This window comes from Oncorhynchus keta, chromosome 20 (genome assembly GCF_023373465.1).
Source record: "Oncorhynchus keta strain PuntledgeMale-10-30-2019 chromosome 20, Oket_V2, whole genome shotgun sequence".
Lineage (NCBI taxonomy): Eukaryota > Metazoa > Chordata > Actinopteri > Salmoniformes > Salmonidae > Oncorhynchus > Oncorhynchus keta.
In genome coordinates, this window is record NC_068440.1 from 33,398,613 (window position 1) to 33,424,298 (window position 25,686).

General features: G+C 44.1%; 2 protein-coding genes across 2 annotated transcripts in view; both read left to right on the top strand.

Annotated features, from left to right (window-relative positions):
* Positions 1–15,233, top strand: part of LOC118373874 (sodium- and chloride-dependent betaine transporter-like) — a 47,897-nt gene extending 32,664 nt beyond the window's left edge. The window contains exons 9-14 of the mRNA XM_052472714.1: positions 10,446–10,558; positions 11,442–11,582; positions 11,749–11,845; positions 12,145–12,245; positions 14,622–14,792; positions 14,901–15,233. Of these exons, the coding sequence (XP_052328674.1) occupies positions 10,446–10,558; positions 11,442–11,582; positions 11,749–11,845; positions 12,145–12,245; positions 14,622–14,792; positions 14,901–15,053 (776 nt within the window). The 3' untranslated portion in view covers positions 15,054–15,233. The remainder of the gene's footprint in view (positions 1–10,445; positions 10,559–11,441; positions 11,583–11,748; positions 11,846–12,144; positions 12,246–14,621; positions 14,793–14,900) is intronic.
* Positions 15,234–24,546: 9,313 nt separating this feature from the next.
* Positions 24,547–25,686, top strand: LOC118373875 (G-protein coupled receptor 20). The gene has a single exon (XM_035760144.1). The coding sequence runs from the start codon at positions 24,547–24,549 to the stop codon at positions 25,684–25,686; it is 1,140 nt and encodes a 379-aa protein (XP_035616037.1).

Sequence of the window (25,686 nt, forward strand, 5' to 3'; positions counted from 1 at the left end):
GATCTGGTCCAGGGCATTACTGGCTGTTGAAGGTACTGTTCAGGAGGACTTAGCTCTGGTCCAGGGCATTACTGGCTGTTGAAGGTACTGTTCAGGAGGACTTAGCTCTAGTCCAGGGCGTTACGGACTGTTGGAGGTACTGTTCAGGAGGACTTAGCTCTAGTCCAGGGCGTTATTGACTGTTGGAGGTACTGTTCAGGAGGACTTAGCTCTAGTCCAGGGCGTTACTGACTGTTGGAGGTACTGTTCAGGAGGACTTAGCTCTGGTCCAGGGCGTTACTGACTGTTGGAGGTACTGTTCAGGAGGACTTAGCTCTAGTCCAGGGCGTTACGGACTGTTGGAGGTACTGTTCAGGAGGACTTAGCTCTAGTCCAGGGCGTTATTGACTGTTGGAGGTACTGTTCAGGAGGACTTAGCTCTAGTCCAGGGCGTTACTGACTGTTGGAGGTACTGTTCAGGAGGACTTAGCTCTGGTCCAGGGCGTTACTGGCTGTTGAAGGTACTGTTCAGGAGGACTTAGCTCTGGTCCAGGGCGTTACTGGCTGTTGAAGGTACTGTTCAGGAGGACTTAGCTCTAGTCCAGGGCGTTACTGGCTGTTGGAGGTACTGTTCAGGAGGACTTAGCTCTAGTCCAGGGCGTTACTGGCTGTTGGAGGTACATTTACATTACATTACATTTAAGTCATTTAGCAGACGCTCTTATCCAGAGCGACTTACAAATTGGTGCATTCACCTTATGACATCCAGTGGAACAGCCACTTTACAATAGTGCATCTAAATCTTTTAAGGGGGGTGAGAAGGATTACTTTATCCTATCCTAGGTATTCCTTAAAGAGGTGGGGTTCAGGTACTGTTCAGGAGGACTTAGCTCTAGTCCAGGGCGTTACTGACTGTTGGAGGTACTGTTCAGGAGGACTTAGCTCTGGTCCAGGGCGTTACTGACTGTTGGAGGTACTGTTCAGGAGGACTTAGCTCTAGTCCAGGGCGTTACTGACTGTTGGAGGTACTGTTCAGGAGGACTTAGCTCTGGTCCAGGGCGTTACTGGCTGTTGGAGGTACTGTTCAGGAGGACTTAGCTCTGGTCCAGGGCGTTACTGGCTGTAGGAGGTACTGTTCAGGAGGACTTAGCTCTAGTCCAGGGCGTTACTGACTGTTGGAGGTACTGTTCAGGAGGACTTAGCTCTGGTCCAGGGCGTTACTGACTGTTGGAGGTACTGTTCAGGAGGACTTAGCTCTAGTCCACTGCATTACATGTGGTTTGCTGATGCTGAGCTTTTTTCAACAGGCATCTTTTTCAAGTTTTAATGTCACGTACACAAGTACAGGGAAATGCCTTGCTTGCTAGCTCTAATCCCAAAAATGCAGTAATCAATCTCAATGTATTACTAAAAAGAACAGGGTCAAACAAAAACACAGGAGAAATAAGAACACGAGAAAGTAAGAAGCTATATACAGGGTCAGTTCTAATACCATATTTACAATGTGTAGGGATACTGGAGTGATAGAGGGATATAGGATATATGATTAACAGAGTAGCAGCAACATCTATGATGAATGTATGTGAGTGTGTGTGTGCATTTGTGTAGAGTCCGTCTAAATGTGTGTGCATGATATGTGTGAGCAAATTTAGTGTGTGTGTGTGTGTGTGTGTGTTGGAGAGTCAGTGTGCGTGAGTGTCCTGTGAGTGTGTGTGTGTGTGTGTGTGTGTGTGTGTGTGTGTGTGTGTGTGTGTGTGTGTGTGTGTGTGTGTGTGTGTGTGTGTGTGTGTGTGTGTGTGTGTGTGTGTGTGTGTGTGTGTGTGTGTGTGTGTGTGTGTGTGTTGGAGAGTCAGTGTGCGTGAGTGTCCTGTGAGTGTGCATAGAGACAGCGCAAGCATAAAAATAAAACCAGAGAGTCAACTCAGATAGTCTGTGTAGCCATTTTGTTAGATATTTATTTAGCAGTGTTATGGCTCATTTTACGGACCTTCCTTTCACACCGCTTGATATACAAACCTGGATGGCAGGGAGCTGGGCGGTCTGCACCACCCTCTGTAGCGCCATGAGATCGAGAGCGGTGCGGATGCCATACCAAGCAGTGATTCAGCCAGTCAAGGTGCTCTCAATGGTGCAGCTGTAGAAATGTTTGAGGATTTGAGAGCCCATGCCAAACCTTTTCAACCTCCTGAGGGGTAAGAGGTGCTGTCGCACCCTTTTCAACCTCCTGAGGGGTAAGAGGTGCTGCCGCACCCTTTTCAACCTCCTGAGGGGTAAGAGGTGCTGTCGCACCCTTTTCAACCTCCTGAGGGGTAAGAGGTGCTGCCGCACCCTTTTTACGACTGTCCACCTGTGTGTGGACCATGTTAAATCCTTAGTAAATCCCTAGGGCTCTCGACCCGCTCCACTGCAGCCTCGTCTATGTAGATGGGGGCGTGCCCCCCCCATGTCCGGTAGTCCATGATCAGCTCCTTGGTCTTACTGAGGTTGAAGGAGAGGTTGTTATCCTGGCACCACACTGCCAGGTCACTGACCTCCACCTTGTCGGCTGTCTCATTGTTGGTGATCAGGCCTACCACCGGCGTGTCTTCAGCAAACTTGATGATGGTGTTGGAGTCGTGCATGGCCACGCAGTCGTGGGTGAACAGGGATTACAGGTGGGGGCTGAGGTGATGTTGCCTACCCTCACACACCTGGGGTCGGCCTGTCAGGAAGTCTAGGATCCAGTTGCAGAGGGGGGTGTTTAGTCCCAGGGCCCTAAACTTGGTGACGAGCTTGGAGGGGACAATAGTGTTGAACGCTGAGCTGTAATCAATGAACAGTATTCTCACATAGGTATTCCTCTTATCTAGGTGGGTGAGGGCAGTGTGAAGTGCAATTTAGTTTGCATCGTCTATGTATCTGTTGGGGTGGTATGCAAATTGGAGTGGGTCTAGGATGTGGGTCTAGGGTGTGTGCCATAACCAGCCTTTCAAAGCACTTCATGATTACAGATGTGACTGCTACAGGGCGGTAGTCGTTGTGGAATGAAGCCTTACATGCTGACCACACCGCTTGTGTTGCGTGCCCAAGAGTTACAAAATAAATGTACACATACTTGTTATTCAAATGTTGCACCCACACTACTTGTGCACGCCAACGACCAACTGCGTTGCCAATCGCAAAAATAGAAGTCAGTTCTATTTGTGATGCTGAACGCTATGCAAGTCCTGTCTCTCCCATCTCCTCATTGGTTTATAGAAGCAGATACCCACATGCCATCTCTCATTGGTTATACCCACATTGGTGATTGAAAGACGAACTGAATTCGTCGGTCGTCGTGGTAATACTATGAAAGTTAGATGCTAATCACCATATAAAGTCCAAAGAAGAAAAGGCCTGGAAGGAGGAGAGATGACTAGAAACGATTCGGTTGACCATTTTATGTGTGTGATTAATTGTCGGATTAGAGGACCTTGTGCATTTCAGGTAAAATAACAAGTCAACGTTTATATCACAGGACAAATTATCTACTAACAGCAAGCAAGCTAGCTAAATTGCCATAAATGTTTAATCTATTTTTTTATTTTATTTTACTAGGCAAGTGAGTTAAGAACAAATTCTTATTTTCAATGGGTTAACTGCCTGTTCAGGGGCAGAACGACAGATTTTGTACCTTGTCAGCTCGGGGATTTGAACTTGCAACCTTTCGGTTACTAGTCCAATGCTCTAACCACTAGGCTACCCTGCCGCCCCAAATGCTTTTCGACCTGTCCCCAAATTAATATAATTGGTTCAGAGTTTGTTTTGATATTTCAACCTGCGTGTCGTGATCATGTTTGGTGTGGGGGGACAAAATCAATTTGGCCACGATGGCGCACGCGCGCATCTGGTTTGGGTACGGTGTTAGAGTTCTTAGGAACAGGAATGATGGTGGTCAGTTAAAGACGTGAGGATTACAGACTGGGACAAGGAGAGGTTGAAAATGACAGTGAATATACCTGGTATACTGGAATACCATCTGCCCCCACGGCCTTGCGAGTGTTTACCTGATTAAAGACCTTACTCACGTCGGCCTCAGAGACAGAGATCACCCAGTCCTCTGGGTTGGTGAGGGCCCTCACACCCGGCACAGTGTTGTTATTGTCGAAGCGTGCATAAAATGCATTGAGTTCATCTGGTAGAGAGGCATCGTTGGCAAGAACATGGCTGGGTCTTCCTTTGTAATCCATAATGGACTGTAGCCCCTGCCACATGTGGTGGGAGTCAGAGCCTGTGTAGTATGATTCCCCCTTATTCCTATATTGTCCTTTTGCTTGTTTTGTTGAAGAATGCTCAGCATCAGCAATCTTCACGTGACACCCTTGACCAGAGCTAAACCGGGGTTATGTACAGATTGTGAAAACTGAATGTAGTTGCTAAAGAGAACCTGTCCCACTTTAAATGAACAACAAATTATACTGAATTATCACAAAGTATTCCTTGATGTAATCCAATAGAAATAGTATCTAGAAATTTAGTGAAGTAAATGTGGTGTGTTGCTAGTCTGCTTGCTAGTCTGAAGTAAATGTGGTGTGCTTGCTAGTCTGAAGTAAATGTGGTGTGCTTGTTAGTCTGAAGTAAATGTGGTGTGCTTGTTAGTCTGAAGTAAATGTGGTGTGTTGCTAGTCTGTTTGCTATTCTGAAGTAAATGTGGTGTGCTTGTTAGTCTGAAGTAAATGTGGAGTGCTTGCTAGTCTGCTTGCTCGTCTGAAGTAAATGTGATGTGCTTGCTAGTCTGCTTGTTAGTCTGAAATAAATGTGGTGTGCCTGCTAGTCTTGAAGTAAATATGGGGTGGTTGGTAGTCTTGAAGTATTTCTGGTTTTGAAATAGTAACAGTAGTGGTAGAGACAGCAGTAGTAATGGTAGTAATAGGGTTTTCCCCATTCCAGTTTATGGCCATTGAAATGCATTGGGATTTATGCAAATATGTTTGGAGTGTGCAAAAGTATGTGGTATTACATGTGTTTTTCAAGCACCAGTGTCAGCCCGCACGTTTTAAAGTTGTTTTGGTGTTGGTAGCTTTAACGGTTCAAGAGCATTGGACAAAAAGTATAAATTGTATTAAAAAAAAGCTGTATGCAAGCAACCTATTCCAGGCCGGTCTGCACATTTTAAAGTTTGAATGGCGTTTCGAGCTTCAACGGTAGGAAGACTAATTACGACTGGAATCTTTCCCATTCAAGTCTGAACAAGTCCATTGAAATTCTTTGGAATTGATGAAAATATGGTTGTAGGGTGAGAAGTATTTAGTAGTATCCAGGGGTTGTAACCAGTTCAGGGAACAGAAAACCAGAAAATAACAACATTTTTCAATGAACAGAATCAGAAGCGGGAACACAACTGATCTATACTGTTCTGGAAACAGAACTGTTATCTTAAAAGCGTGAGAACCGGTGAAAACTTTCATTTGCGCTCTGAGAATGTTTTTGCTGTTGTACATCAGAGCCGTCCCTCTGTCCATCAGAAACTTCTTCCAGTGTCTTCATGCCAGCTGAAAATCTTTGACAGAATTTTATTTTGCTGGTCGGAACAGTTGAACGGAACAAACAAATAACAGTTATATTCATAATGAAACGATTGGAAAATAATTTCACTTTTTTAAAGCAAACTGCAGACGTTCAGTTCAGCCTGGACGTTTCAAAGTTGTTTTGGTGTTTGTAGCTTTTATAGGTTTGGCCCTACAGGTGGCAGCAGAAGGCAAATAATAATAATAAGAATGAACAGGTTCTGAAGTACATCTAATAAACAGTCAAATCAAATCACATTTTAATTGTCACATGCGCCAAATACAACAAGTGTAGACTTTACCGTGCAATGCTTACTTACGAGTCCTTTCCCAACAATGCTTACTTACGAGTCCTTTCCCAACAATGCAGTTAAAAAGTAAGAAAATTAACAAATAGATACAAATTAAATAATTACGCGATAAAATAACATAAACGAGACGATATACAAGGAGTACTTGAAACGGCAGATTTTTAATGGAATATATACATAGGTGTACAGAGGCCCATTATCAGCAATCATCACTCCTGTGTTCCAATGGCACGTTGTGATAGCTAATCCAAGTTTATCATTTTAAAAGGATAATTGATCATTAGAAAACCCTTTTGCAATTATGTTAAAACGTTTGTGCTGATTAAAGAAGCAATAAAATCGGACTTCTTTAGACTAGTTGAGTATCTGGAGCACTAGCATTTGTGGGTTCGATTACAGGCTCAAAATGGCCAGAAACAAAGACCTTTCTTCTGAAACTCATCAGTCTATTCTTGATCTGAGAAATGAAGGCTATTACATGCAAGAAATTGCCAAGAAACGGAATAGGACAAGTACATTAGAGTGTCTAGTTGGAGAAACAGACACCTCACATGTCCTCAACTGGCAGCTTCATTAAATAGTACCCACAAAACACCAGTCTCAATGTCAACAACGAAGAGGCAAATCCGTGATGCTGGCCTTCTAGGCAGAGTTCCTCTGTCCAGTGTCTGTGTTCTTTTGACCATCTTAATATTCTCTTTTTATTGGCCAGTCTGAGATATGGCTTTTTCTTTGCAACTCTGTCTAGAAGACCAGCATCCTGGAGTTGCCTCTTCACTGTGCTTTTCTTTCAAAAACAAGGTCATTTCTAAGTGACCCCAAACTTTTGAACGGTAGTGTACATGTAGGTAGAGTTATTGAAGTGACAGTGCGAATAGTCTGGGTGCAAATAGTCTGGGTAGCCATTTGATTAGATGTTCAGGAGTCTACTGGCTTGGGGGTAGAAGCTGTTTAGAACCCTCTTGGACCTAGAGTTGGTGCTCCGGTACCGCTTGCTGTGAGGTATCAGAGAGAACAGTTTATGACTAGGGTGGCTGGAATCTTTTTAGGGCCTTCCTCTAACACCGCCTGGTATAGAGGTCCTGGATGGCAGGAGGCTTGGCCCCAGTGATGTACTGGGCCGTACACACTACCCTCCACAGTGCCTTGCGGTTGGAGGCCGAGTAGTTGCCATACCAGACAGTGATGCAACCCGTCAGGATGCTCTCAAAGGTGCAGCTGTATAACCTTTTGAGGATCTGACGACCCATGCCAAATCTTTTCAGTCTCCTGAGGGGGAATAGGTTTTGTCGTGCCCTCTTTATGACAGTCTTGGTGTGCTTAGACCATGTTAGTTGGTTGGTGATGTGGACAGCAAGGAACATGAAGCTCACAACCTGCTCCACTGCAGCCCCGTCAATGAAAATGGGGGCATGCTCAGGCCTCCTTTTCCCGTTTTCCCTTTAATGATCGTGTTGGAGTCGTGCCTGGCCGTGCAGTCATGAGTGAACAGGGAGTACAGGAGGGGGCTGAACACACACCCCTGAGACGCCCCTGTGTTGAGGTTCAGCATGGCGGATGTGTTGTTACTTACCCTTACCACCTGGGGGCGGCCCGTCAGGAAGTCCAGGATCCAGTTGCAGAGGGAGGTGTTTCGTCCCAAGGTCCTTAGCTTATTGATGAGCTTTGAGGGCACTATGATGTTGAAAGCTGAGCTGTAGTCAATTAATAGCATTCTCACGTAGGTGTTCCTTTTGTCCTGGTGGGAAAGGGCAGTGTGGATCTGTGGATCTGTTAGGGCGGTAATCAAATTGGAGTGGGTGTAGGGTTTCTGGGGTAATTGTCACGCCTTGGTCTTAGTATTTTGTGTTTTCTTTCTTTATTTGGTCAGGCCAGGGTGTGACATGGGTTTATTTTGTGGTGTGTTTTTGTATTGGGGTTTTAGTAGGTATTGGGATTGTGGCTGAGTAGGGTTGTCTAGGAAAGTCTATGGTTGCCTTGAGGCGGTTCTTAATCAGAGGCAGGTGATTATCGTTGTCTCTGATTGGGAACCATATTTAGGCAGCCATATTCTTTGAGTGTTTCGTGGGTGATTGTTCCTGTCTTTGTGTTTGCACCAGATAGGGCTGTTTCGGTTTTCATTATTTTTGTAGCTTCTGCATGTATAGTTTTTCCTTCATTAAAATATATCATGAATCATCATCACGCTGCATTTTGGTCCGATCCTTAGATAGAAGAGAGCCGTTACAGTAATGGTGTTGATGTGAGCCATGACCACCCTTTCAAAGCACTTCATGGCTACAGACGTGAGTGCTACGGGTCAGTAGTCATTTAGGTAGGTTACCTTAGTGTTCTTGGGCACAGCACAGGGTCTGCTTAAAACATGTTGGTATTATTGGAAAGGGAGAGGTTGAAAATGTCAGTGAAGGCACTTGCCAGTTGGTCAGCGCGTGCTCGGAGTACACGTCCTGGTAATCCATGTTGCTCTCCGGCCTTGTGAATGTTGACCTGTTGAAAGGTCCTACTCACATCTGCTGCGGAGAGCGTGATCACACAGTCGTCCAGAACAGCTCGTGCTCTCATGCATGTTTTAGTGTTATTTGCCTTAAAGTGAGCATAGACGTAGTTTAGCTCATCTGGTAGGCTTGTGTCACTGGGCAGCTCTCGGCGGTACTTCCCTTTATAGTCTGTAATGGTTTGCAGGCCATGCCACATCCGACGAGCGTCAGAGTAGGTGTAGTATGATTCGATCTTAGTCTTGTATTGACACTTTGCCTGTTTGATGGTTCATCAGAGGGCATAGGGGGATTTCTTATAATCTTCCAGGTTAGAATCCTGCTCCTTGAAAGTGGCAGCTCTAGCATTTAGCTTGATGCGGATGTTGCCTGTAATCCATGGCTTCTGGTTGGGGTATGTACGTACGGTCACTGGGGACAGCGTCATTGATGCACTTATTGATGAAGCCAATGACTGATGTGGTGTACTCCTCAATGCCATAGGAAGAATCCCAGACATATTCCAGTCTGTGCTAGCAAAATAGTCCTGTAGCTTAGCATCTGCTTCATCTGACCACTTTTTTATTGACCGAGTCACTGGTGCTTCCTGCTTTATTTGGGCTTGTCAGTAGGAATCAGGAGGATATAATTATTGTCAGAATAGTCAAATGGAGGGTGAGTGAGAGCTTTGCACATGTCTCTGTGTGTGGAGTAAAGCTGGTCTATAGTTTTGCACATTTAACATGCTGATAGACATTTGGTAAAACAGATTTAAGTTTCCCTGCATTAAAGTCCCTGGCCACTAGGAGCGCCGCCTCTGGATGAGCGTTTTCCTGTTTGCTTATGGCAGAATACAGCTCATTGAGTGCGGTCTTAGTGCCAGTATCGGTCTGTGTGGTATGTAGACAGCTACGAAATATACAAATTGCGAATTCTAGGTAAATTGTGTGGTCTACAGCTTATCATGATATACTCTACCTCAGGCGAACAAAACCTTGAGACTTTAGACCAGATATTATTTACAAAAATACATTGTCTGCCTCCCCTTGTCAGAAGGCGCTGTTCTATCCTGCCGATACAGTGTATAACTAGCCAGCTGTATGTTGATAATGTCGTCGCTCAGCCACAACTCTGTGAAGCTAAAGATATTATAGTTTTTAATGTCCCGTTGGTAGTTTAATCTTCCTCGTAGGTCATCCATTTTATTTTCCAATGATTGCACGTTAGCTAGTAGAACGGAAGGCAGGGGGGTTTACTCCGTCCTCTTTTTCTCCGTCGTCTCTTCACACAATTGACGGGATTTTCGGCATGTTCCCGGGAAAGCAGAATGTCGTTCAAGTCGGGCTCGTCGGACTCGTTATTAGGAAAAAAAAGGCTTCTGCCAGTTGGAGTAATCGCTGTTCTGATGTCCAGAAGTTATTTTAGGTCATAAGAGACGATAGCAGCAACATTATCTTCAAAATAAGTTTAAAAAATAAGTTACAAACAATGCAAAAATATGAACATAAGAACACGATCAGTTAGGAGCACGTAGAATATCAGCCATCTTCTCCGGCGCAGTCTCCAAGGTAATAATTGGGTTTGGTTTGGTGATTGATTGAATTACTATGTACATGTATGTGAGGTGTGAAAAGCAGAAAGTCTGGGTAGCCATTTAATTAACTGTTTAGCAATCTTATGTCTTTGGGTTGGAAGCTGTTCAGGAGCCTTTTGGACCCAGACCTGGCGCTCCGGTACTGCTTGCCATGCAGTAGCAGAGAGAACAGACTGTGACTTGAGTGGCAAATGGATCATTTTTAGTGCCTTCCTCTGACAGCGCTGGGCATAGAGGTCCTGGATGGTAGGAAGCTTGGCCCCAGTGTTGGGCCGTATGCACTACCCTCTGTTGTGCCTTTACGGTTGGATGCTGAGCAGTTGCCATACCAAGCAGTGATGCAGCCAGTCAAGATGTAGTGTGAAGTAATTGAATGATGCAACTGCCATACCTGGCCTAGAATGTGTTCTTGCCTGAACTGTCACACTAGTACTGAAAACGCATGTAAAGAACATGTCATGGTCATAGACACATTGACATTTACATTACATTTAAGTCATTTAGCAGACGCTCTTATCCAGAGCGACTTACAAATTGGTGCATGTTGTGTGTGTTTATCCAGGACCTGGTTTGGCATTTGTGGTTTACCCAGAGATCTTCAGCACCATGCCTGTCTCTCAGCTCTGGGCCTTCCTCTTCTTCCTTATGCTGATGTGTCTCGGCCTGGATAGTCAGGTTTAGTAGCACAGAAACACACACACACACACACATGCCCACACGTACACTTACACACACACGCACATGCACTTACACATACACACACACGCCCACACGTGCACTTACACACACACGCACATGCACTTACACACACACATAGCCAGTATAGTTTACTGTTTGTCTTGTCTTTATAGTTTAATGTGTGTTTTGTCTGTATAGTTTAATGTGTGTTTTGTCTGTATAGTTTAATGTGTGTTTTGTCTGTATAGTTTAATGTGTGTTATGTCTGTATAGTTTAATGTGTGTTATGTCTGTATAGTTTAATGTGTGTTATGTCTGTATAGTTTAATGTGTGTTATGTCTGTATAGTTTGTGTGTTATGTCTGTATAGTTTGTGTGTTATGTCTGTATAGTTTGTGTGTTATGTCTGTATAGTTTGTGTGTTATGTCTGTATAGTTTGAGTGTTATGTCTGTATAGTTTGAGTGTAATGTCTGTATAGTTTGAGTGTAATGTCTGTATAGTTTGAGTGTAATGTCTGTATAGTTTGAGTGTAATGTCTGTATAGTTTGAGTGTAATGTCTGTATAGTTTGAGTGTAATGTCTGTATAGTTTGAGTGTAATGTCTGTATAGTTTGAGTGTAATGTCTGTATAGTTTGAGTGTAATGTCTGTATAGTTTGAGTGTAATGTCTGTATAGTTTGAGTGTAATGTCTGTATAGTTTGAGTGTAATGTCTGTATAGTTTAATGTGTGTTTTGTGTTTATAGAATGTGTGTTTTGTGTTTATAGAATGTGTGTTTTGTCTGTATAATTTGTGTGTTTTGTCTGTATAATTTGTGTGTTTTGTCTGTATAATTTGTGTTTTGTCTGTATCGTTGAATGTGTGTTTTGTCTTTATAGTTTGCCCTTGTGGAGGTCATGGGCACTTTCGTTATGGACAGCTTTGGCCCAAAGCTTCTCCTCATGCTGAACTATAAAGAGCTGGTGACCCTATTAATCTGCTTCTTGACCTTCCTGTTTGGCCTTCCCTGCATTACTCAGGTGTGTGAGTGTGTTTGTATTTCTGTTTAATATATGCCATTTAAGTGTGTGTATGTGTGTATGTGTGTGCATGCGTGTGTGTGTCTGGTTTCAAGAGGTGTAACCTTGGTGCCATTATCCTTTTCAAACAAATAACCTATGTGCCCTTGGGTCTTGGTCTTCACAGGGCGGAGTCTACATCTTCCAGCTGTTAGACTATTCTGTTTGCATAACACTGATGTTTACTTCTTTATTTGAAGTCGTTGCTCTAAGCTGGATATTTGGTAAGTGCTCCAATGAGAGCTTATATGGTGCTCTTTTCCACAATGAATGTATATGTTTGCTTCATCTGACCCTGAATAATAATGACCTGAAGTATGTATGACATTTCATTGATTTCTCTCCAAAACAAGGCCTCTTGCTTCCAAAGAAGATTTGTGAAGTATTTTCTGAACATGTCCCCAATGGAGACATCATGTGACCTTTCTTTTCAAAGATTGATTTTATATACAACAAGTAATGACCTTTGCAGATATCATTCTGATCATTGCTTAAATGCTTTACACTTCCTGCTGATTTGTAGGAGTATGGCGGCTCTCCATCATGGTGAAAAGGATTCTGGGAAAGCCTCCAAACATTTTCTTTAAGGCCTGCTGGTTGGTGGTCTCCCCGCTGTTGATCCTGGTGAGTCTACTTGAAGATCCTCATTCATGCACTAACCCAGTGCAGTGGGTGACATGGCCCTTATCCCATGGAGGTTGTTCAAGTTTGATGTCGAAATCTGACATCTGTCCATGTCCTGAAGACGTCGGGAAATGCCATGAAAACCGAACATTAGGGACAACAGTGAGCGCTAATACCATCAAGTAGGCTTGGGTTGTGGAAGGGGGTGGCAGGTGGTCGTAATCCCATGATTCTGGATCAGAAGGTTATGTGTTAGATCTCATTTGTGGACACTGGTTTAATGTTATTTTGTTTTAACTCTATCTCAAACCTTAACACTTACCTTAACCATTCAGAATGAGTGCCTAAACTTAACCCTTAACTTTGAAGTTTGACATATAGAAAACATGGATAAACGCTCTCTTTTCTGAGACTGTGAGAGCTTGTTGATTATCCAGAGCAGCTGGTTGAGAGAATGCCAAGAGTGTGCAAAGCTGTCATCAAGGCAAATTGTGGCTACCTTGAAGAATCTCAAATATAACATTAGTTTTGATTTAACACTTTTTTGGTTACTCCATGATTGCATATGTTATTTCATAGTTTTGATGTCTTCACTATTATTCTAGAATAGAGAAAAGAAAAAGCTCAAACTATTGACCGCTAGTGTATATTTACAAAAAATGTTAATATTGGGGTATATATTTATTTTACTAGACAAGTCAGTTAACCTCCAGCGACGAGCAATCCCGTATCCGGGAATGTAATCATAGCCTCAAGCGCATTATCATAATGCAACGTTTCCTATTCATGAAAATCGCAAATTAAATTAAATAAATATATTCAAACACAAGCTTAGCCTTTTGTTAACAACACTGTCATCTCAGACTTTCAAAATATGCGTTACAGCCAACGCTAGACAAGCATTTGTGTAAGTTTAGTATGGCATAATGCTATGCTAGGCTGTGCTGGCAGCAGGCAACATTTTCACAAAAATAAGAAAAGCAACCAAATTAAATAATTTACCTTTGAAGAACTTCAGATGCTTTCACTCAGACTCCCAGTTAGATAGCAAATGTGCCTTTTTTCCAAAAAGATTATTTGTGTAGGAGAAATCGCTCCGTTTTTTTCATCACTTTTGGCTAAGAAAAAAAAACAAATTCATTCACTACAACGCCAAACCTTTTTCCAAATTAACTCCATAATATCGACAGAAACATGGCAAACATTGTTTAGAATCATCCTCAAGGTGTTTTTCACATCTATTCGATGATAAATCCTTCGTGGCAGTTGGGTTTCTCCTCCGTAGCAAACAGAAAAGTACTGCAGCTGGAGATTACGCAATAATTGCAACGGAGGACACCAAGCGACCACCTGGTAAATGTAGTCTCTTAGGGTCAATTTTCCAATGATATGCCTACAAATACGTCACAATGCTGCAGACACCTTGGGGAAAACGTGGAAAAGGTAAGCTGACTACTAGCTCCTCCACAGCCATATAAGGAGTCATTGCCATGAGGCGGTTTCAAAAAATGCGGCACTTCCTGATCGTATTTTTTATCTGGGTTTTTTCTGTAACATCAGTTCTGTGGCACTCACAGACAATATCTTTGCAGTTTTGGAAACGTCAGTGTTTTCTTTCCAAAGCTGTCAATTATATGCATAGTCAAGCATCTTTTCGTGACAAAATATCTTGTTTAAAACGGGAACATTTTTCATCCAAAAATTAAGAGTGCCCCCTATATCGAAGAAGTTAATTAAGAACAAATTCTTATTTTCAATGATGGCCTAGGAACAGTGGGTTAACTGCCTTGTTCAGGGCCAGAACAGATTTTTACCTTGTCAGTTTAGGGATTTGATCTAACAACCTTTCAGCTACTAGTTCAATGCTCTAACCACTAGGCTACCTGCCGATTAGAAATGATGCAGACAATTACATTGATAGATTGCATAATATATCTGCAATATTAAAGCTGATCTACCCTCTAAATAAATGCATACAAATCACGCTGCATTGTATTGCGAGTTTAAATGTGTTTCCCGGTTATGTATTTTGCACAGGTACGTCTCTTACCTTTTTATAGTGGACTTTTCTTTGGGATTAAGATATTTGTTTAACAAAAAACGTATGTATTCAACCTTAGCAAGGATCTTCTGGCTAGGTGAAAAATAGCTAACAGCTGCACCAGGGTCGAACAGGCTGTCTAGATTAAGACACCGTGGGTCCAGCGCCAAACATGGCTAGGAAAACGTACCTCAATCCAGGGATTAAAAACCAAATCCGTGGTGTCTTAATCTACACAGGAAGCCTGTCCAACCCTACTGCAGCTGTAAGGCTATGATTTTTTTTTTACCTACCTTGGAAGGTAAACTCTTTTCCCAACCTATTTCTACCTGCAGGCCATATTAGTCACTGCCATGGTCCAGCACAAACCACTTCTTTACGAGAAGACATATCTCTACCCAGCATGGGCTGAAGGTGTTGCATGGATCATCATCTTTCTGTCCGTTGGCTGGATCCCTCTTGGAGCCATGCATGAGCTTCTTGGAAGGAAAGGCACTTGCTTAGCGGTAAGGTTTGTATGTAAATGCATATTAATCCATTATATGGATGGATGAATGGATGGATGGATGTGTTGATGGGCAGATATATGAATGTATTACTCTCTCTTGGTGTAGAGGCTGAAGGCGTCGGTGACTCCCAGGATCACCCTGGAAGAGGTCTGTAATGTGCCTGTCAATGAAGACCAACACCAGGACCATGTTAAGTCTATGTACAGCCTCTCTGAGGTCAGTCCTCTATGTGAAGAGAAAGACCGTGGGGACATCTGATAGAGCACGGGGTTTTCAATGACATGGTCATGGCTCCGATTCCATCTGGGGCATTCTGTCTATATGCTCACAATGCCCATTGAATATACATCTGAAAAGCACAACACTTAAATAAAGGAATGTGACTCTGTCAATATTTTATTTTGGTGCTGTTTTCTTTTGATACTTTCGGTACGCCACTGGAAGGTACAAAGGTGCTGTAGTCCAGACTACAGCTGCCTGAAAGGGCACGTTAAGGCTTACTTCAGGATCTGCTATGTACATCCTAATATACCCGGTTTCCAAGACACTTTGGGTAAAGAGAGCTGAAATATGCCTGCCGTTCTGTGCTTTGTCACTGTGACAAGTGTTTAGGCTTGTTTTTAGCCCATGGACCCTGACAGGATAGTGCCGGTCCATCGCAAAGCTCTCAAAGTACAGTAATACTGCTAGAGGTGTTGTTACAATAGCTTTTAATGAGACGATGGTGCAAACATTGTCTACACTATATAGACCTCTGTTTATTTGAAATAGATGGTATTTATTTTTATCTTTATTCATCTTGACGTATAGACTGGCTTAGATGGTGGTCTACTTCCTGAGTGCTCAGCACCAGGTGGTGTTTATACCATGTTGGTCATTTCTTTTTTACGAGTTGCATTTTCACACAAAATTAAAATAAAACATTCTGTCAGAATTTTGCCCTTAAAAGGGTACTTCCTTGATTCTACCGTTATTAATTCAACTAATTGTCTCGCAAAACTAACAATCACCTCATAAAAATCCACTATTAGGTAGAAATGAAGGCACGGGGGGAGAGTGAGTCCATGAATGCAGGGTCGGCAGCACTCGGAGGCCAGGTGCCAGTGCAGTGTGAGAGGGAGGTTTATGAAGACATAAACAGAGCAGGACAATAGACCACCCTGGAGCCAGCCTCAAACAAACTTCATGTGCCCCCGTGTCAAGTCAGTGTGGTGGAACATGCTAATCTCCTGTTTTAAAAACACTGGCCCCATGATGGACCGTTGTGGAAATAACATATAAACTGACGAGAGTGGGGGGGACAGAGAGAGAAATTGAAGGGGTTGCTGATGATCTGGTACTTCTGTCCCCAACCAAGGAGGGCCTACAGCAGCATCTAGCTCTTCTGCACAGATTCTGTCAAACCTAGGCCCTGACAGTAAATCTCAGTAATACAATAATAATTGTTTTCCAAGAAAGGTCCAGTTGCCAGGACTACAAATACAAATTCCATCTAGACACCGTTGCCCTAGACCACACAAACAACTGTACATATCTCGTCCTAAACATGAACACCACAGGTAACTTCCACAAAGCTGTGAACAATCTGAGAGACAAGGCAAGAAGGGCCTTATACACCATAAAAAGGAATATCATTCAACATCCCCAAAAATATTTTAATCAATTATAGAACCCATTGCCTTTTTATGGTTGTGAGGTCTGGGGTCCACTCATAAATCAATAATTCATCAAATGGGACAAACACCAAATTGAGACTATGCATACAGAATTCTGAAAAAAATATCCTCAGTGTACAATGTATTACACCAAATAATGCACAGGAAGTGATTCCCAAACCTTCCATAACAAAGCCATCACCTACAGAGAGATGAACTTGGAGAAGAGTCCCCTAAACAAGCTGGTCCTGGGGCTCAAACACACCCCACAGAGCCCCAGGACAGCAACACAATTAGACCCAACCAAATCATGAGAGAACAAAAAGATAATTACTTGACACATTAGAAAGAATTTACTAACAAACTGAGAAAACTGGAATGCTATTTGGCCCTAAACATAGAGTACACAGTTGCAGAATACCTGACCACTGTGACTGACCCAAAATTAAGGAAAGCTTTGACTATGTACACTCAGTGAGCATAGCCCTGCTGGTCCGACCAAGCTGACTCCACACTCCAAGACTGCTTCCATCACGTGGACTGGGACATGTTTCGTATTGCGTCAGATAAAAATATTGACGAATACGCTGATTCGGTGTGCAAGTTCATTAGAACGTGCGTTGAAGATGTCGTTCCCATAGCAACGATAAAAACATTCCCTAACCAGAAACCGTGGATTGATGGCAGCATTCGCGTGAAACTGAAAGCGCGAACCACTGCTTTTAATCAGGGCAAGGTGTCTGGTAACATGACCGAATATAAACAATGCAGCTATTCCCTCCGCAAGGCTATTAAACAAGCTAAGCGTCAGTACAGAGACAAAGTAGAATCTCAATTCAACGGCTCAGACACAAGAGGCATGTGGCAGGGTCTACAGTCAATCACGGACTACAAGAAGAAACCCAGCCCAGTCACGGACCAGGATGTCTTGCTCCCAGGCAGACTAAATAACTTTTTTGCCCGCTTTGAGGACAATGCAGTGCCACTGACATGGCCTGCAACGAAAACATGCGGTCTCTCCTTCACTGCAGCCGAGGTGAGTAAGACATTTAAACGTGTTAACCCTTGCAAGGCTGCAGGCCCAGACAGCATCCCCAGCCGCGCCCTCAGAGCATGCGCAGACCGGAGCTGGCCGGTGTGTTTACGGACATATTCAATCAATCCCTATACCAGTCTGCTGTTCCCACATGCTTCAAGAGGGCCACCATTGTTCCTGTTCACAAGAAAGCTAAGGTAACTGAGCTAAACGACTACCACCCCGTAGCACTCACTTCCGTCATCATGAAGTGCTTTGAGAGACTAGTCAAGGACCATATCACCTCCACCCTACCTGACACCCTAGACCCACTCCAATTTGCTTACCGCCCAAATAGGTCCACAGACGACGCAATCTCAACCACACTGCACACTGCCCTAACCCACCTGGACAAGAGGAATACCTATGTGAGAATGCTGTTCATCGACTACAGCTCGGCATTCAACACCATAGTACCGTCCAAGCTCGTCATCAAGCTCGAGACCCTGGGTCTTGACCCCGCCCTGTGCAACTGGGTACTGGACTTACTGACGGGCCGCCCCCATGTGGTGAGGGTAGGCAACAACATCTCCTCCCCGCTGATCCTCAACACGGGGGCCCCACAAGGGTGCGTTCTGAGCCCTCTCCTGTACTCCCTGTTCCCCCACGACTGCGTGGCCACGCACGCCTCCAACTCAATCATCAAGTTTGCGGACGACACAACAGTGGTAGGCTTGATTACCAACAACGACGAGACGGCCTACAGAGAGGAGGTGAGGGCCCTCGGAGTGTGGTGTCAGGAAAATAACCTCACACTCAACGTCAACAAAACTAAGGAGATGATTGTGGACTTCAGGAAACAGCAGAGGGAACACCCCCTATCCACATTGATGGAACAGTAGTGGAGAGGATAGCAAGTTTTAAGTTCCTCGGCATACACATCACAGACAAACCTCAGGAGGCTGAAGAAATTCGGCTTGTCACCAAAAGCACTCACAAACTTCTACAGATGCACAATCGAGAGCATCCTGGCGGGCTGTATCACCGCCTGGTACGGCAACTGCTCCGCCCTCAACCGTAAGGCTCTCCAGAGGGTAGTGAGGTCTGCACAACGCATCACCGGGGGCAAACTACCTGCCCTCCAGGACACCTACACCACCCGATGTTACAGGAAGGCCATAAAGATCATCAAGGACATCAACCACCCGAGCCACTGCCTGTTCACCCCGCTATCATCCAGAAGGCGAGGTCAGTACAGGTGCATCAAAGCTGGGACCGAGAGACTGAAAAACAGCTTCTATCTCAAGGCCATCAGACTGTTAAACAGCCACCACTAACATTGAGTGGCTGCTGCCAACACACTGTCATTGACACTGACCCAACTCCAGCCACTTTAATAATGGGAATTGATGGGAAATTATGTAAATATATCACTAGCCACTTTAAACAATGCTACCTTATATAATGTTACTTACCCTACATTATTCATCTCATATGCATACGTATATACTGTACTCTATATCATCGACTGCATCCTTATGTAATACATGTATCACTAGCCACTTTAACTATGCCACTTTGTTTACTTTGTCTACATACTCATCTCATATGTATATACTGTACTCGATACCATCTACTGTATGCTGCCCTATACCATCACTCATTCATATATCCTTATGTACATATTCTTCATCCCCTTACACTGTGTATAAGACAGTAGTTTTGGAATTGTTAGTTAGATTACTTGTTGGTTATCACTGCATTGAACTAGAAGCACAAGGACTCGCATTAACACTAACCATGTTAGTCCTTCACAAGCATTTAACGCAGGGTAGTGGGTTCGATCCCGGGACCACCCATCGCATGACTTAACATCTGCTAAACATATATTATTATTATTATATTATTATATTATTATTATTATATTATTATTATATTATTTATTATTATTATTATTATTATTATATTATGTGTATGTGATAAATAAAATTTGATTTGATTTGAGAAAGGCCGTCGTAGGCAGACTGGCTATGTGCACATTGCCCACAAAATGAGTTGGAAACTGAGCTGCACTTCCTAAACTCCTACCAACTATATGACCAAATTAGAGACACATATTTCCCCCAGATTACACAGACCCACAAAGAATTCGAAAAAACAAATCCAATTTTGATAAACTCCCATATGGGTGAAATACCACAGTGTGCCATCACAGCAGCAACATTTGTGACCTACACCCAGTGGAGTAGTTCAGTGAAGGAAAATATCTAGACACTTTATATTGGTCCTCAGAGAGACCTACCTGTATGTTGGTGTATTTGCCAAAACGAGATACAAGAAAGCTTACATCTTATTCTATTCAGAAATCAACGAGTACTGACAGTATAATGATTCGTCAACAACTGGGATTTCACCTCAACTCTTCAGAGAGGTATTTGTTAAACTGAATGACCAGGGCCATTTTGATGTAATTGAACTGAATCTGTCAGTGTAGAGGTGTGATGATTGGTCAAGTCCCAGGTTTAAACCAGCCATGTACTGCACTATACACCATGTCCGCTGTACTTAACCTGGATGCCATCAGTGTGCTGTATATCCATTTGCCTGGTTGGTTAATGTACAGTGAAGTTGAAATCTGTACTCGTCACTCTGGAGCACCAAGGCATTCTGCCAAAATACTAAAATAATACCATTCCCTCAGTCCACTTGATAAATTAGAGAACCGTTTACAGAACAAGCAGAGCAAATTAAGAGCAATATATTTTTTGGAACCAGACCAAGACTAGTGCTCGCCTTAATGGTAACAACTTCAAAATCCTAACGGAAACCTTCTATCTATTTCTGTGTTACAAGAGGAAAGTAGGCTATAGACTGGAAACATCTAAACTCCATCCAGTCTACATTTACACATCAGTCTACATCATCACTTAATCCTGTCTACATCATCACTCCATCCTGTCTACATCAGCACTCCATCCAGTCTACATTTACACATCAGTCTACATCATCACTCCATCCTGTCTACATCATCACTCCATCCTGTCTACAGCAGCACTCTATCCAGTCTATATCTACATCACTCCATCCTGTCTACATCATCACTCCATCCTGTCTACATCATCCTCTACATCAGCACTCTCCTCAGTCTACATCAACACTCCATCCAGTCTTCATTTACACATCAGTCTGCATCATCACTCCATCCTGTCTACATCATCACTCCATCCTGTCTACATCATCACTCCATCCTGTCTACATCATCACTCCATCCTGTCTACATCAGCACTCCATCCAGTCTACATTTACACATCAGTCTGCATCATCACTCCATCCTGTCTACATCATCACTCCATCCAGTCTACATCCTCACTCCATCCTGTCTACATCAGCACTTTTGTGAAACCGTCATCACTCCAGACAGTTTCACAATATCAGCTCAATCCCATTTAATATTAGTTAGCATTTTTATAGCGAACAAACGACTACTCTCATAGTATCTTCCCCTATACAGCCATGCAATCCACCACCCTCTATATGTTCTCGTTTGCTAACACTTGCTATCCTTGTGTCTAGGCTTGGTATGTGAACTGTTGAGCAAGATTATGTGCTTAGACTCCTGTCATGACATAGACAGGCCCTCGTTGAGTCAGAAACCCCAGCAAAGACAGCTAGCCACTGTGAGCTAAACAATGCTTTTCCACTTGCAATTTTTCATGAAGTACCTTCCTCTTCACACACCATGATGGCATCTCTTGAGGCCCATTTGAAATGCTTAAAATATCTTTGTTGTTACCTTTAGTTCCAGGCACTAATATCCACTTATCCATGTATTTATTTCATGGCCTATACTAATGTCTGCTTCATTTACTGTATTCAATCGTTTTATTTACACAAACACTTTTGTCCAGGAGCAGCAGAGCCCCTAATCCTTGGGGCCGTGACGTCACAGCTGAAGGAAACTTGGGAAGGTTCTTCCTCCTTTAGTGTCCTAACCCAGGGGGAAATGGGATTAGTACTGCCAGGGGACTTCACTGCAGTGATGGAGTAGAGTGGAAAGGGAGAGAGGCCCAAGGCAGGAATACACTGACTGAGAGTCTGAGAGACTGGACACTGAGAGACTGCCTAGTGAAATATTTTGAGAAACATACTGGAAGATATGAAGATGCACCTTGAACGATTTAAAGGATGCAGAGAGACTTTCAGAGATTGATTGATTCTGAGAGAGAGAGAGAGAGAGAGAGAGAGAGAGAGAGACATTGAGACAGGAAAATCTCAAACTCAAGGATAATCCAAGCCTCTAAAGGACATGGTTTGTTACAGGGAATGGACATAAAATGATTTTCAATCCTAAAATAATTTTGACATGGTGTGCTGTGGTGTGAAAGACTCCCTCTCAGCTCAACAATGGAGTGAGAAGATACACTAGATATCTCCTATAATAAGACCTCTCAGCACCCAGGACATACTTTAGAAAGTGTCCAAGGTGACAGAGGCTACACGGGTCTCCGGACTCTGATTGGCTAAATTAACTGGCTATAGCGAAGATCAACATCCACCCACTCTTGACAGGTTATCACATGATTCTATCCTTGAAACAGGTAAGTTTGGAGGAGTTTTCTGTTGGCTGAAGTTGATGACGTTATTTTGATACACTTTGAATGTGACTCATGAATACATTGTGGAGATGTAGTGATATAGGTGCATCTGAATGTAAAAAAATATTCTCAGAATGGAGAATGCTCTGAAAAAAATTCTGTCTGAGCAAGAGAGAGAGAGAGAGAGAGTGAGACAGACTAGCATAATGAGATAACTCTCTCACAACAGATTGGCTACCTGTACTTTACATTTTTAGAAAGGCTTAGTCCACTGAATACTAGTTCATTCATTATCGTACTGAACTCTTACTCCCCAGGCCACACAGAGGTGCACTGCGTCTTAACAAGTGGTTAAATTGTTAAGAACAAGTTGTTCTTTTGGGCGATGGTTTGTGCGACACAAGGTTTTGGGTAAGGATTGAGTACATTTTGTGAACTGCCATTGAAGTACGACGCTCTCTCTGAGCTCCGTATTCGTCACTGACAGCTATATGGAAGTTCTATCTGGAGGTTCTATCTGGAAGTTCTATCTGGAGGTTCTATCTGGAAGTTCTATCTGGAAGTTCTATCTGGAAGTTCTATCTGGAGGTTCTATCTGGAAGTTATATCTGGAAGTTCTATCTGGAAGTTCTATCTGGAAGTTCTATCTGGAAGTTCTATCTGGAGGTTCTATCTGGAAGTTATATCTGGAAGTTCTTTCTGGAAGTTCTATCTGGAAGTTCTATCTGGAAGTTCTTTCTGGAAGTTCTATCTGGAAGTTCTATTTGGAAGTTCCGTCCACTTTATCTGGAAGTTCCGTCCTAACTCTTATATAAGAGTGTACTTATGAAAGGTTTAAGTGTATCGTGCTTCCAGGTTTATGGAAAATGAATGTAGCATTAGGATAGAATATTTCAATGAAGTGTTACTAATAATACACGTGGGAGTGTGAGAGCAGACTATTAGGATTTGTGTTAAAGCCAATGGAAACTACGGAGCATGTGCACTTACTCAAGTGTCTGATATATTGGTATATTCATGTAACTAAAATAAGTATCATGTTGTAGAACATAGTGATATGTGTGTTAATGCGGTTACACGTCACACGTCACACCTCACCACATCACCACATCACACCTCACCACGTCACACCTCGCCACATCACACCTCGCCACATCACACCTCACCACATCACACCTCACATCACACCTCGCCACATCACACCTCGCCACATCACACCTCACCACATCACACCTCGCCACATCACACCTCGCCACATCACACCTCACCACATCACACCTCGCCACATCACACCTCGCCACATCACACCTCACCACATCACACCTCACCACATCACACCTCACCACATCACACCTCGCCACATCACACCTCACCGTTTTCACACAGCACAGCAGTGTCTCAAATACAGTATCAGCTAACATGAACACCACGGGACGTCTGATCAGGGTATTGAAGAGGTCAGAACTAGCTATGGCCCAGGACATCTAATCAGGGTACTGAAGAGGTCAGAACTAGCTATGGCCCAGGACGTATGATCAGGGTACTGAAGAGGCCAGAACTAGCTATGGCCCAGGACATCTCATCAGGGTACTGAAGAGGTCAAAACTAGCTATGGCCCAGGACGTATGATCAGGGTACTGAAGAGGTCAGAACTAGCTATGGCCCAGGACGTCTGATCAGGGTACTGAAGAGGTCAGAACTAGCTATGGCCCAGGACATCTTATCAGGGTACTGAAGAGGTCAGAACTAGCTATGGCCCAGGACATCTGATCAGGGTACTGAAGAGGTCAGAACTAGCTATGGCACAGGACATCTGATCAGGGTACTGAAGAGGTCAGAACTAGCTATGGCCCAGGACATCTGATCAGGGTACTGAAGAGATTCTCTATCCTAAAAAAGTCTATTAACTGCACACAATCTCTCATTAAAAAATGACTAACAAAGACCCCAGTATTATTACATATTCTATAACATGGGACTAGGGTTGACCGCTTTTCATTCAGACGCTACATGAGTTCATTTAGTGTGTTTATCTACAGTGTGTGATGAGGGACACACAGTACCCTCACTCTGCATCACCACCATGTATGCTGACTCGCTAGGCCTAATCCCCTGTTCCTGCCCAGATTTACAAAGTCTACACAGCCCGTTCATGTATGGCCAAGATAAAGAAACGTGTGATGCTCTCACATTCTTCCAGTGTGTATCTAAGGGAGGAAATAGCTCTGGTCATTTCCTCCCAGGACCTTATTTTCACTATGAAAGCAGATATTTAACGGTGCAGAAATATCCCTGTTGAGCATACCATGGAGGGTACAGTCAAATTGTTGTGGTCTAAGGGCATGTTTCTGTTCTAGTGATTACAGTTCTAAAGAGCATATTACTTGTACTCACTGAGAAACTCAATGTTGTTCGTATTATACTGTCACATGATGACAATACTGTATTACTGTTTTTCAGAAGCAGTCCATCACTGCCTCGCAGCAATGGAGATTCTCATGTCCTTGGTGGTCAATGCAACACCTGAAGACATAAACAGTACTTCCAACCCCCAGTGGGGGGCGCCCTACCTGAAGAAACTAGCCCACCTGGACGAGGGCCTGTACCAGGAGTTCTACGGCCTGTGGGTGACACTGATGGTGGTCAACACCCTGATGTTCGTGGTGGGTGTGGTCCTTAACAGCCTGGCCCTCTACATCTTCTGCCTGCCCTCCCAGATTTCCTCCGCCCCTGTGGTCTATACCATCAACCTGGCGGTGGCTGACCTGTTGGTGGCGCTCTCGCTCCCTGCTCGTATTGCCCTCTACCACAGCGGTGGAGGGTGTCTGGCTTGCTCCTACGTTCACACGTTCAGCTACTTCGTCAACATGTACTGCAGCATCCTCTTCCTCACCAGTATCTGCGTGGACCGCTATATAGCCGTGGTGTGGGCCGGGGCCGGGCGCCGCTGGAGGAGCCCTGGGGTCGCTAAGGGAGTCAGTGTGGGGATCTGGCTCCTCGCCGTGGTGGTCACCTACTCCTTCCAGACCACGGAGCTGGAGATCAAGGCCACGTCATGCTGCCGACTCACCGCCCTCTTTGCCCTGTCCTTCCTGGAGTTCCTGCTCCCCCTGGTGGTCATCGTGACATTCACACTCAGGGTGGCATGCGCCCTGACCGACCCCAGGCTGATGCCTCAGAGCCAGGGCCGGAGGGCCAGAGCAGTCAGGCTCCTGGTGGCTGTCTTGGTTGTCTTCTCCATCTGCTTCATGCCCTTCCACGTGCGCCAGGCGTTGGTGTATTTCCGGATAGGGGGTGACAGAGCACAGCAGGTGTTGGCGTACCATGCCACTGTGACCCTCAGCAGCCTCAACAGCTGCCTGGACCCAGTGGTCTATTGCTTGGTGACGGACAGCTTCCGCTCGGCCATGCGCAGGGCCTGCAGGAAGAGGCCAGGGGCAGGGACAGGGGCGGAGGTGGAGGTGGAGGTGGAGGTAGAGGCGGAGGCAGAGAGGACCAGTGGAGGGGATGTTGCCAGTGGACTAAGGAGTTCAAAAGGATCAGGGACAGCCATGGCTATCGCTCACAGTGTGGCCACACTGACTCTCACCCCCTGCACCCTGCAGCAGAGGGAGATGTCTGCGTAG

Coding starts and splice junctions, on each gene's coding strand:
- LOC118373875 (XM_035760144.1), top strand. CDS start 24,547: ATGGAGATTCTCATGTCCTTGGTGGTCAATGCAACACCTGAAGACATA.